The sequence below is a fragment of the Penaeus monodon genome, chromosome 17 (assembly GCF_015228065.2).
Source record: "Penaeus monodon isolate SGIC_2016 chromosome 17, NSTDA_Pmon_1, whole genome shotgun sequence".
In the NCBI taxonomy this organism is placed as follows: Eukaryota; Metazoa; Arthropoda; class Malacostraca; order Decapoda; family Penaeidae; genus Penaeus; species Penaeus monodon.
In genome coordinates, this window is record NC_051402.1 from 33611990 (window position 1) to 33624489 (window position 12500).

Genomic DNA, 12500 nt, shown 5'->3' on the forward strand with positions numbered 1-12500 from the left:
CGTATGTACTCTCTTTCCTTCCTTGTTATTGTGTTCCTCCACTTTAATTTTATACAAAATATGCAATAAATCTTACTTATTTGCTAATATGATTTACATCACATTCCCTTGAATTGGAGTGCAAATATAGCCTTATTCCTGATCTCATCCACTGGTACTGCTACCTTGGCTGCAGCGCCTGTGCACAGAAAAAAAGTCAAGTGATCTGACGGACTGCTGACTGCAAAGTACTTGGGGACAAGGAAGTCGAATCGATGGCTAGTCAGTTGTTTCCTCGGTATATGGCCACCAAAGCTTTCCATACCGTCTTTGTAATGTGGGCAGACATCCGAACATTATCTTCATGAAAGGCGTCCTAAACTTACCACAGGACGGCATGGCTTGACATATTAAAAAAAAAAGGTCAAGGGAGTTAGTGCATCTGACGTTTTGGAATTGCAGTCAATATGACTTGCATATTTGCCACTCTCATCTATTTTGACAAAGGATGACATGTTGGTGTCCTTGCGTGTGCATATTTAGTGTATGTGTTGTGTTGTTGTGTGTGTATATGTATGTATATGCGTAGCAGAAGCCAAGCAGTCAATTACCTTTTAACAAGCAAATCTTGACCAAGTCAAGCCTCGCTTGAGAGCGTGCACAGCCTCAGGGTAATGTAGAAGGTCAGTATCAGATACTTGTCAATATCAGAGGTTTCTTCTTCTCTTCTCTCCTCGAGGATGTAGGGCTTCCATCTCATTTTTTTCTCAAGACGCCATGTTTCCTGTGATATTCATGCTTCTCTTGATGTGATGTTTATGTTATTAATAATGGATGCTTCTAACAAACCGCTAGTTTCCCTGCTCTTACCAGAAAAATGTGCCTCATCTAACAGTCCAAGAGAGGACACTACAAACTCATAGAGACAGTTTTACTTGCAACCTTTAGGCCCGAAGGAATGAACTCATCACCTTCACTGTTCCACTGCTACATTTTGAAAAAAAATAGTGTGCTCTCTACAAAAAAGACATGATTACATGAGTACAACCTTGTGGGTAAATACCTTACTTCCATCAAGCTAGTATAGATTACATTCCTAGGGAGAGTGGGTTCGTATCCTTGTTAATGAAGGTACTTTGATTTCTATATAAAATGAACTACTGCATTCTTCCACCTTGAAACAATGCCGGTAAACTGGCAATGGGCTAGAATTTTTAATCTATCTGTACCAAATGCTCAAGGATATCATCTGTAACACTTTGATACTATACTTATATAGTAATTTCATGACATAGTCCTTCCAAGTGGGACATGTTGTCTATTACTTTCAGTTTTGCTCTCTCTGATACCTGTTTTCTGGGGTCTGGGGAGAAGATTCATATCATATTGAGGGAGGGTATTTAGATTTTTTCATAAAATGCATGGCTGCTTTCTTCTGCCCGACACTCAGGAACAATCTTAGTAACCTGCTATTGGATTAGAATTATAGAATTACTGCTATTGCAGTCAGGTGTGAGTATATAAGTGATCATGGAGCTAGTATAGATTCTGGTTAAGTAATCATTTTAAGTGGATCGTATGGTCTTGTTATTTACTTTTGCTCTCTCTTGTTGCCTGGTTAGAATGGGGCCGAATTCTTGTCAGAGAGGGCAGTTGGAATAAATTCGTGTTATATGTATTTCTGTCACAGTTTTTCCCAAGATTCTGTTCTATCTATTCCGATAAGAGTTGAAAATCAGAGAGCAGAGAGGACAAGCAAATTTATTGCTCGGCAATGACCCACGCCAGAATCCTCTCTTAAACTATAAGGTTACTCTTAAAGGATATGAGGCTTTAGTAAAGTCCGAGAAGTGCGGTCAGTAAACGGCAAGAGATAGACTCAACTCGCTTGACCTCCCTTGATCCTTTGAGAGGTCACACCTCGGGCACAGTGGAAGAGTAGCATGGATGTTCATATGGGTATCATGTGGTGACCACTTGGCCAGAGCCTTTGGAATATAGGCGAATTGTAAGAGGCTATGAACCTTAGTACAATGGTGAACAGAGGATAGTTATAGTTGTTAAACGGCGTGACTCTTTATTAATAAGAGTTGACACACAGTATGGAAACACGAGACGATGTCTAAGGTAAAGCGTTCACGTGTCAGGTCAACCTGCCCGGAGGGGGAGGGTAGGCCGACCTTACCACACTGGACGCTGGCGACGAACTCCCTGAGGCCTACTTGCTTGCTTGAGATTTGCGAAGTTCTGGCTTCGCCCGGGCCTTTCACTTATGGCCCGGCCTGTGTCAGCTTTTTATGGCTGTCTCATTTTTTGGGTCCTGACACTTGGTGCTTACCGTGGCGGTGGGATTGCCAGCTGGCGCTCCTGTAGCCGTGGTGTAAGCATCTCGCATAATCTCTTTACCAGCACGACGGCTGTGTTCTGTGGGGTTTGTCTTAGGAATTGCGTGTGCACGCAATTCTCCAAGTAGTGTATCAGTGTGGCGTTCGGCTCGCCGCAATGCATGCAACACCTCTCTTCACGTTCTATGGTTTGTATAATCTGCCATGCACAGTGGTAACCTAGGCGCATTCTGTGCAGAATGACTTCGGTACCTCTGTTGTTTATTTCAGAGAGTGCCAGTGGTTCATAGCCTGTGGCATCTGAGTACCAGCAGGCCGAGGGGGAATGTCTCGTTTTCCTCCTGTGAAGCCTGCAGGAGGAAGGATTGGCCGCCACCGTACACTTCCTCCTAAGTAAATTTCGGCTCTGATGTATTACCATGGGTTTTGGGGGGCATACCCCGGCCGTTTTCGGCTAATCTGTCAGCAAGCTCATTGCCTCTGATCCCTATATGATGGGAACCCAGTTTATGATAATTCTTCTCCCCTGGCAAGCACCCTTTTTGTGTTATTGTGCCGATGGTTGTCAGGGGGTAGATGTTGTCAGGGGTGAGCGCTGCTGAAGACAGTCGACGGCTCCTTTGGAGTCTGTGTGTATGACCACTTTGTCCTTTCCTCATGGACGCGTGTCTCAGTGCTCCCATGATAGCAACTCCCTCTGCCTGTAGCGAGGAGGCTTTTGTCTTTTTACCCTCATGGATATTGTGGAAACCCCTTGCTGCAAAGCCGGCGCCTGCAGTGTGGGCCCAAGGGATCGACCGATCCGTCTGTGTAATTGTTCGGCTCCCCGGAGGGTGATGTTGCAATAAACCCTCTGGGTTTCTGCCTTTAGGCTAGGCGTTACAATATCATTCTTTTTGCTTGCCAGTCTCATGACCGAAAAACTCTATCGAGGTTTTTGTGCCCACGGCGGGGGCTTCGACAAAGTTCAGGTGTGGGGAGTCCATGCCCTTGGCCAGGTAGTGGTTCTTTGAGCTGAGGGCGTATTAGCACCCTGGCTGTGTGAGACAGCCAGGAGTTGTTTGCAAACACTCGTTATCTTGTTCTAGGCGTCTGACTATTTTGTGTCTTAGGCTTGTGTTCCTGGGAGCCTGGATGACCTTTGAAAAGAATTGTGCTGCCTTTTAGATCATTCGTGAGGCAAGGGGGAGAAGGTTTGACTCCACTAGGAGGTTGAGGACCTTCGCCCACCTTGGGGCACCCAGAATGACCTGGCGGCTTCGTTTTGGACTGTCTCCAATCGGTTTTTATATTTTCTCTTGATGCCAATCAGAGCGGGGGAGGCATAGTCTACAATGGGCCTGACAGCATTTTAAACGTAGAATGATCTTTAGTACTCTGTGTCTGGCCCCTATGCGTCTTCCACTCATTACTCTCATGACAGACGTCTTGCCTTTTTTTCGTCAAGCAGGTACTGGACCTCCTGGGGGAAGGAGAGGGTCCGGTCTACCCTTACCCCAAGGTACAGGTATTCCTGAACCCACTCCAAGTCCATTCCCTGGATTTTAAAGACTTGTGCCTTGAACTCTCTGTCTCAAAGCCATGGCCTTGGATTTGGCTGCAGAGATCTTTAGTCCTGTCCTGAAACACTCCTCGGATACCAAGTCCAGAAAACGCTGGGCTTTGTTTAGGCAATGTGCTCCATGGAGATGATAGCAAGATCGTCTGCATAGGAATGATCTTGCACCCCACTGGGGGTTTTAAATGTTGGGGATACAGGACATTAGTGTTTTAAAAAAAGGGCTGGACTGAAAACCCCCACCCTGTGGCTTTTCCATTTTCTAGTGGCATGTGCTGTGATAGGTGACCTTGGATTTGACTCTGGCTGTTCTATTCGTAAAGTAGTCACCTATCCAAGCCAAGAGCTTACCTCTGATTCCTTTTGGGTCAGGCTCTCCTGAAAGGCAAGAGGACTTGCCAATTCGAAAGCCTTCTCCAGGTCAAGGAATACTGCCACAGATGCGCCGTGTTTATTTGTGCTCAAGCGCTGGCTATGCTGTGCGCTGTGCTCATGCCCTGGTGAACCCGTGGGGGTGTTTGTGTGGGGCTCCCATTTCCATTGGAGCCGGTTCAGTACCATCCTCTCGGCAGTCTTGGCCAGACAGCTGAGAAAAGAATGGGCGGTACTTCCCCGGCTCCTTTGGTTTAGGATGGGAACTATGGTAGCCCTCTTCCCAGCTCTTTGGGGGGAGTGGAAGTTTCCCAGGACCTGTTGATGAGTTGCAGGAATGCAAGCTCACCTACCATTTCCCAGGCGGGGGATGATTTGGGGGACGAGATCCCGTCCATCGGCCCGGGGCTGAGTTCAACTGGCTTTGTGTGCATCTCTTAGTTCCCTCAGAGAAAGATAACGTCTGAGTTATCGGGTTCGGCTGCCCTTTCTCTGATGTGAGCAAATCTGTCTGGTTGTAGGCGTTCTTGTCTTGCCCTCAGTTCGGCTGGCAGACTGTCGCTGCTCGTTCTCGCAGAGAACTCTTGCGCCAGTCTGTTGGCCTCTGTCTTTGGGGGCGTGGTGCGTGCATCTCGGGGCTGAGCGGCTGGTGGCTCGCTTGACCCGTTGCCATAGCTCTGAGAGGGTGGTACGTGATCGAAAGACTCCACCATTCCAGCCACTTTTTCCCGCCTCACTCTGCTGGCAGTTTCCTTGGCATCCCTCACAGCCTCCCTTAGGAGGCTAGGTTGTCGGGGGTTCTTTGCCTTTGGAAAAGTTTTCGGCACATGTTTACCCTGTGGTTGACCTCCCTAATCTCGTCTTGAAGTACCAAGGGGTCCTTGTGACTCCTGGACCCAGGCCGAGTTTTGGGTATGGTCAGTGAGGCTGCCCCATCAATGGCATTTACAAGTCTGGCTTGTAGCACTTCCACATTTTCGCTCTGTGTGGGTTCATTGCTTCTCAGACAGCGGGCCAAGGCGCTCTGGAACGCCTGCCAGTTGGCCTTGTCTGTTTTCCATCTTGGATTCGGTTGTGTATTTCGGCTGGGCCACTATCCATGAGGGTTGTTATAGTGCCTAATGGTCATAGTTTACGGTCTCATCGACACGCAGCCAATCCTCTCCAAAAGAGTCGCAGTGGCCAGGGGGAGGTCTAGGACCCCTCCTCCCCACATGCGTTGGCTCCTGGCTGTTGAGGAGAGCGATCTCGGGGAATGTCTCGAGCAAAGTTGGCTATGTGACGGCCAGCCCATCCGGTGCCCTGCAGGGAGCCAGATGGGGTGGGGGTGCATTGAAGTCTCCCCTATGATCACTCGGTCGTGTGGCTGCGGAAGCACATCCTGGCTGCATGTCTAAGCTACTACAGTGTGGCCTGCTGTACACGTTGTACAATTTCGGGGTCCCCGGCCAGTTGAATCTCGACGGCAAGAGATTCAACATCTTCTCCACAGTGCGGTGATCGGGTATTGCGGAGCAGGGAATTGTTGCCTTCAAACCCGGGTCATCAGGCCTCTTTTGCCATCGGAACGTGGCAGCGCGTAGACGTGATACCCTGAGAAGCGAAAGCTTCCGCTGATAATGTCTCCCGGAGCATGACGATGTCAATGCTCCTTGATCGCACTATTGCGTGGAGGATGGCCTCCTTGAGAAGAAGCCACAGACGTTCCACTGCAGAATACTTAGATTGCGTGTCATGATGTTACTAATTGATAGTTACATCAGAGACATCGTCACATTCGGGTTTTACGTCGGGGTCTGACAACTCCCTTGTGAGATCCTCACTGCTTGAGGGCTCTCTTTCGGCTGTCAGGTATCCCCGGGTCCACTGGGGGGTGGAGAGCCTTTGGGAGCTCTGACTTTTCGTCTTTGGCTTTTTCTCGGGCCCGGCTGTTTCTGTGCCTTGGCTGGCCTTGCCTGGGCAGGGTCAGCTTCTTCTGATTCGGTTGTGGCACTGAATCGCCTGGTTAGGCTCTGCCTGTGAGGGCATAGCCTGGCTAGGCTCTGCCTGTGAGGGCATAGCCGGCTTGGAGAGGGAGGGGAGTCTCGACCTGGGCTGAGGGAGAGGATTGGGCTTTATTGGGCCTTCTCCATCTTCCTTCCCTTTAATGCTTTTCACGGTCTGTTTCAGTGTCGTCATGGCAACATTGACTGCCTTCTCCGCCTCTTCCTCGGTCCTGGACAAGGATACTGCCACTGCTGTGACCACAGCAGTGATCAGGATCGACATGTCCCCCTCGTCGAAGAACATGTCTTCTGGGTCCCGGGGGGGACCGTGTGGTGCTGTTGGAACCTTTCTTCCTGTGGTTCCTCTGCACTTGTTTCACTTGGGGGAACTCCTGATTGTCGGAGTCTCCGGTTTCGGCTGGGGGGCAGCTTCCTTCCTCTTAGGGGGTCGGGAAGCCTTTTCGCTTTTGTTTTCCTCCCCCAGACGTAGGTCCCTGGGGGGCAGGAACAAAGTCTGGTCGCTTCTTAGCACCTCTTGCCGTTTGGGGGCCGCCTCTTTCCTGACAGAGCAAGCCAGGCTCCAGGCGTTGATGCCCCCTTGGCACAGTTAGGACATTTGGCTGTTGTGTCCTTCTTTTCTTCTTTATGTGCCTTGATGCACACCTCAGTATTGTGTGCCTTGCTACAGACACCACATTTTGGCTTGGCTGTACAGTTAGCCTGGTGGTGTCCGTACTTCTGGCACTTGAAACACCGAAGTGGTTCAGGCACATAAGTGCGTAGGTTGTAGGTACCCCAGTTACCCAGCCCTGAGGCCTAGGTCATCCTCGGTATAAGTATTGACCGTTCCAGCTGCCGGAAGCGATAGAAGCAGCTGGAGGAAGCAAGAGGAGGAGCGAGGTGAGGTCACCGGTCCCGTCTGCTACATTGTACATTGTACAAGCTATGCTGTTAAGCCACCACGCTCATTCCTTGAAAAGCACTGTAGCGAAAGGGCCATCAGCATATTTGTGTTTTTTTCCTGTTCTTCCCATCGTTGTTTTATTTTAAAAATGTTCGTCATGAATCATGCACTGTCTCCCACATCCGAACTTCCTCCTCATCATCTACCACCCCGGTCCCTGGATAGTGTTCCTGGTGTACGCGCTGCAGGCCTACTTAGGCCATCCTCAGTAACTTATTTATCGTTATCTTCCATCTTGATCCTCCGCCTGCGACAATTCCAATATAGCGATTCCCAACGCAATGATAATGAAACATATACATGTGGAGTAGAAAATCTAACTCGCAATTAGGTCATGAAAATCCTCTAGCACAGTGGTGGTTTATGCGTGCAAGATCGAAGTGTCTCTTGTGTTTTAGCTAGATAACAAAAAATACGGTAATGTACGATTCAACATATATATGTGTACGTGTCTGTTTGTATATGAGTGTGCTTGTATGTATATGTGCATTCCCATTTTTGACCAAATGTTGGCTCTTCGGTGCCTTATGAACAACTAAATCAACAAACGAACTTAATGTAGTAAATAGTTTTATTAGCATCTATCTTGCCGCCACCACATAATGAATTCGAATTTCGGGAAAACCGCGGAAAGCCCTAGTGGTCCCTAGCTCCTCCCTGCGTCATGGAGCATTCTCTCTCTCTCTCTCTCTCTCTCTCTCTCTCTCTCTCTCTCTCCCCCTCTTTTCTCTCTCTCCTCTTCTTCTCTCTCCTCTCTTCTTTTCTCTCTCTCTCTCGCCCCTCTCTCTCTCTCTCTTTTCTCGTCTCTCTCTTCTCTCTCTATCTATTTTATCTCTCTCTCCTCTCTCCACACCACACACACACACACACACACACACACACACACACACACATAAACACCAACAAAAACACATAAATCACAACAAGCACACACACATAAACACAAGCAAATACATACACAAATAAACATAAACAAAAACACACATACACACATATGTTTACCATAGTAAAGTTTTGTTTCACAAATTATCTTAGTTAACAAAAAGTAAAGAAACACAATCCTTGTTTAAAACCTTTACAAAAGTTCACTCCATAAATTTTCTGCGTATCAGTGACCTTTATTGTGCAGAAAAAAGGTTGCAAGAGAGTCTTTTTTAAGGGATTGCATAGGCGATAATATGTAGATGAAGAGCCATCCAGAGTTTGCAGATCTTGGTTGATCGTTGAGGACCCGTATTAGCACATCCGGTTTTGCGAAAGTGGTGCAAGGCATCTGATAGATTTGGACTCTAGTCTCACACGCTCACACGGACACACACACACACACACACACACACACACACACACACACACACACACACACACACACACACACACACACACACACACACACATAGATATATAGATAGATACATACATAAATAGATGTCTATATATATATATATGTGTGTGTGTGTGTGTGTGTGTGTGTGTGTATGTGTATACACACATATTATTATATATATTATTATTATATATATATATATATATATAAAATATATTGTGTGTGTGTGTGTGGGGTGTGGTGGTGGTGTGTGTGTGTGTGTGTGTGTGGGGTGTGTGTTTTGTGTGGTGTGCGTGTGTGTGTGTGTGTGTGTATGTGTGTTTTGTGTGTGTGTATAAAACCATTATATATATATTATATAATATTATATATATATATTATATTTTATATATATATATATTATATATATATGTGTGTGTGTGTGTGTGTGTGTGTGTGTGTGTGTGTGTGTGTGTGTGTTGTGTGTGTGTGTGTGTGTGTGTATGACTACCACGATAGTCCCAGGGTTAGAGCACAGGACTCCAGCCAGTGATACACACGCACACAACACACATACACACCCCACCACACATACACACACACACACACACACACAACACACACACACACACACCACACAAAACACACACACCCACACCACAAACACACACAACACACATATATTTTATTATATATATATATATATATATATAATATATATAATTTTATATATATATTATTATGAGGAGAGGGGGGTGAGGGAGGGAGAGGGAGAGTATGTGTGTGTGTGCATGTGTATGTCCTGTACATACGTGAGACAGGGTATGGGATTGATCTAGGATAGGTATATTAGGTGAGATAAATTCCTTGTAATTCCCATGGATATATATTTTTCATGTTAGAAAATGTCGATTTATCAAAATACTACAAAGGTAGTTTTAGATATATTTACGACGATGCGGAAAATCTTCAAAGCATATAAACCGATGCTCTTTTGATTAATTCATTTTTCCTTCTGGAACTTATAGTCGGGGAGAGTCTGGTGTTTATATTCTGGTTTGTTTACATCGTTCATCAAAATTTCAGGCAAACTTAGGTATGTTTTTGAGAGAGACAACAAAGTACTTTAGATCATTACAAAACCTGATCATGTAGTGTGAAACCAAAGAAGGTTCTGTAAAGATTTCAGAAATTTATAGTCGTAATTTTTTATTTCCTGTAGATGCCACAAGGACTAAAGTTCATTTTATTTTCACGTTTCCCATTTATTTTGATAATTTATTAAGTGAAATAAACCAATTGTGATAATATACTTAAAGTAGATATGACGTTTTATTATATCATGTACATAACTAATTAAGGCAAATTTTGCATTGAACTGTAAACTTGACGTGATTATGAAACTTTTGTATGGATGGTAGGTTAAAAGAATTTCAAACTTAGCCTCTTTATATTGTTAACTTTACAGATATCTAATTTACTTTCATTTACTTTCCTCAGTGAAATAATCATAAGAAATAAATCAGACAATATGCAGTTGAAGGTAGTGGTAGAGTTGGGTAATAAAACACATATAAATTGATAGAACACTAACTAAGAAACGTTTCTTACATGGTAATATTTATATAAATACCCTATTAAGTTTCATCAGAAAAAAATCTGGTAATTTTTTTATTTCTACACAGCAATTATTATTTCTTGTTTTGATTATTCACCATTCAATCGGTGTGATCTGTTGTTCTTTTCGATTGCAAATAATATATGTAAAATCACCTTTAACTGTTTGAGACAAAGGCCCTGTTACTGCAGCCACTCCTGAGAATCCACATACATCAGCATAATAACTAATAATCTTCCTAACATAGGGACTATACCCCCAAACCCTGCCCAAATGCCATGGACTTGCTATCCACAAAGTGATTTTCAGATTTTCATGACCTATTTTCATTTCAGAGGTTATTCTCATCCAGCATAGATAATTTCATATATAAGTTAAGGTAGTGTTTCCCTTTATGACAGCTTTATTAGATTTTCTGGTAAATGTATACCAAAGTATTATCAACATGAGTTAATCTTTACAGTATGGATGTACAAGGGTAGGGCAAATTGAAGATTATATTCTTGTAGAAGGCAAAAAGTTACAGTCTCTAGTACAAGAAATAATCTGCAGACACACATGGTAATGCTCACAGACCAAGTCCACTAGGTGCGGCCGTTTCAGCTCTATCATGCCGTGCATACTGAAGTGAAGAGAATATTTCCCAGGGGTGCTAGGGACAGAACCCCCCATCAACCCTCTCGGGCAGTCACACAGTCACAGCAACTTAGATTGTTCAAAAAATTTTGTAATATGGAGTTGGTGGATGCACCTGTACTGTAAAGACTTACCTCAACTTGCTTAGGAAATACCATGGATGAAAAGTGTCTTAAATTCTGTCATTCTATCCATTAGAGGCAAAATTTGCCCTATACTATATGTCTATGTGAAACTGAAAATATACTAAAAATTATTTTTTGTTATACTTCTGAGTACCAAAGTACTTTCACTACTTTATGTTATATTGATGTAACACTTCACATTTCATTGCAACATATAGCCATTCACAAACAGGAATTCAGAAATACATCATTAATACATCATTTCACTTCCTCTAATTTTACCCATTTGCTTCATTCTCTTTTGTATTGTTAGAATACGGAGAAGTATTTTTTAGATTTGTTTTTACCCAAAATTCATGTTTGTATCCATCTCCTCACAAAATCAATTTTGTTATCACAATATGAGGCACTTCTATCATGCTGATAGAGGGAGTAGATAATGCAAAATTTTTCCTTAATATTTTTGCTGCTCATTCAAATGGATTTGTGATGTATAGTAGTTACTGAGTTAGGATAGAGATAGAGCTTATTAATCACCTGGTGATTTGCCAACAAGAAAGAAATCAGGCCTATCTTTATCTGTTGAATATATGGTGGAGGTATGTTAGCCTTTGCCAGAGCTCCAAGGTCATGGAGGCCACAGCAATTATTGGGTGTGGTTGTAGGTTTAGAATTACCAATTTAATTTACAATGACCATGACATGGAGGTCTGACACATTCATCTAATCTCTGTTTCTCAGAAAACTAAAAGCTGATATCAGTCCAAGTCCAAGCCAGTCACACCTTGGACTTTCTTTCCTGTTCTCCTTAACCTTTTGTTCACAGATACATGTATTGTCCACTGTAGTTGTTTGTGAATTTTGTTGCATACAGATGGTTTCATAAATACTCAGCCACTAAGCAATTTGTTAGTTGGCCTGCTTGACTTCACATGATTTCCCCATTCCTTGAAATTTCCAGATTTTTTTTCTAATGTTATTGATATCGATACTCTTATTGTTACAGCCAATATTATAATTATTATATTGTTAATAAAGTGCTAATTGCAATAAAAAATTCTGAGGAATCTTTCTAAAAATCAAAGAAAAGGGTAAACAGGCGAGATCAGGCAGGCATTGACTCTTTAGTGACCAAACTCTTGTGGATCCATCTATGTGTAAACACAGTTATTAAACTAAAGTCACAGTGGACATGGCTTATATGTCAAGCCATGGCAGCACAAAGCATATCTTTGATCAAGATGATAAATTGGTCACATGGTTATAAAATTGTATGGATTGTAGTAATTTTTTTTCAGATATATGTAAATGTAAAAACCAAACCATTGATATTGATGTTTAAAAAATATATGTATATAGTAGACTAAGGTAAATATTTTCTCCTCAGATCATGGTTGTAGTCTTGTGGCAGAATTGGGGAGAACATGTGGGGCGACAGTTACCGCATTTTTTGGCTGGAGCCACACTCACAGACGTGACCATCACTGTGGGACCCCGTAGCATCAAAGCTCATCGGATAATATTAGCTTTTTTTAGTCCATTTTTTAAAGTAAGTGTTTAAGCTTTTCTTTCTTACCTATTCTGATATTATGTTTACACAGTGTCTATAATGATG

At 43.7% G+C, this 12500-nt stretch overlaps 1 protein-coding gene across 1 annotated transcript in view; it reads left to right on the forward strand.

Annotated features, from left to right (window-relative positions):
• The first annotated feature begins 9530 nt into the window (after window positions 1–9530).
• Window positions 9531–12500, forward strand: part of LOC119583674 — a 25359-nt gene continuing 22389 nt past the window's right edge. The window contains exons 1-2 of the mRNA XM_037932276.1: window positions 9531–9602; window positions 12273–12434. Of these exons, the coding sequence (XP_037788204.1) occupies window positions 12276–12434 (159 nt within the window). The 5' untranslated portion in view covers window positions 9531–9602; window positions 12273–12275. The remainder of the gene's footprint in view (window positions 9603–12272; window positions 12435–12500) is intronic.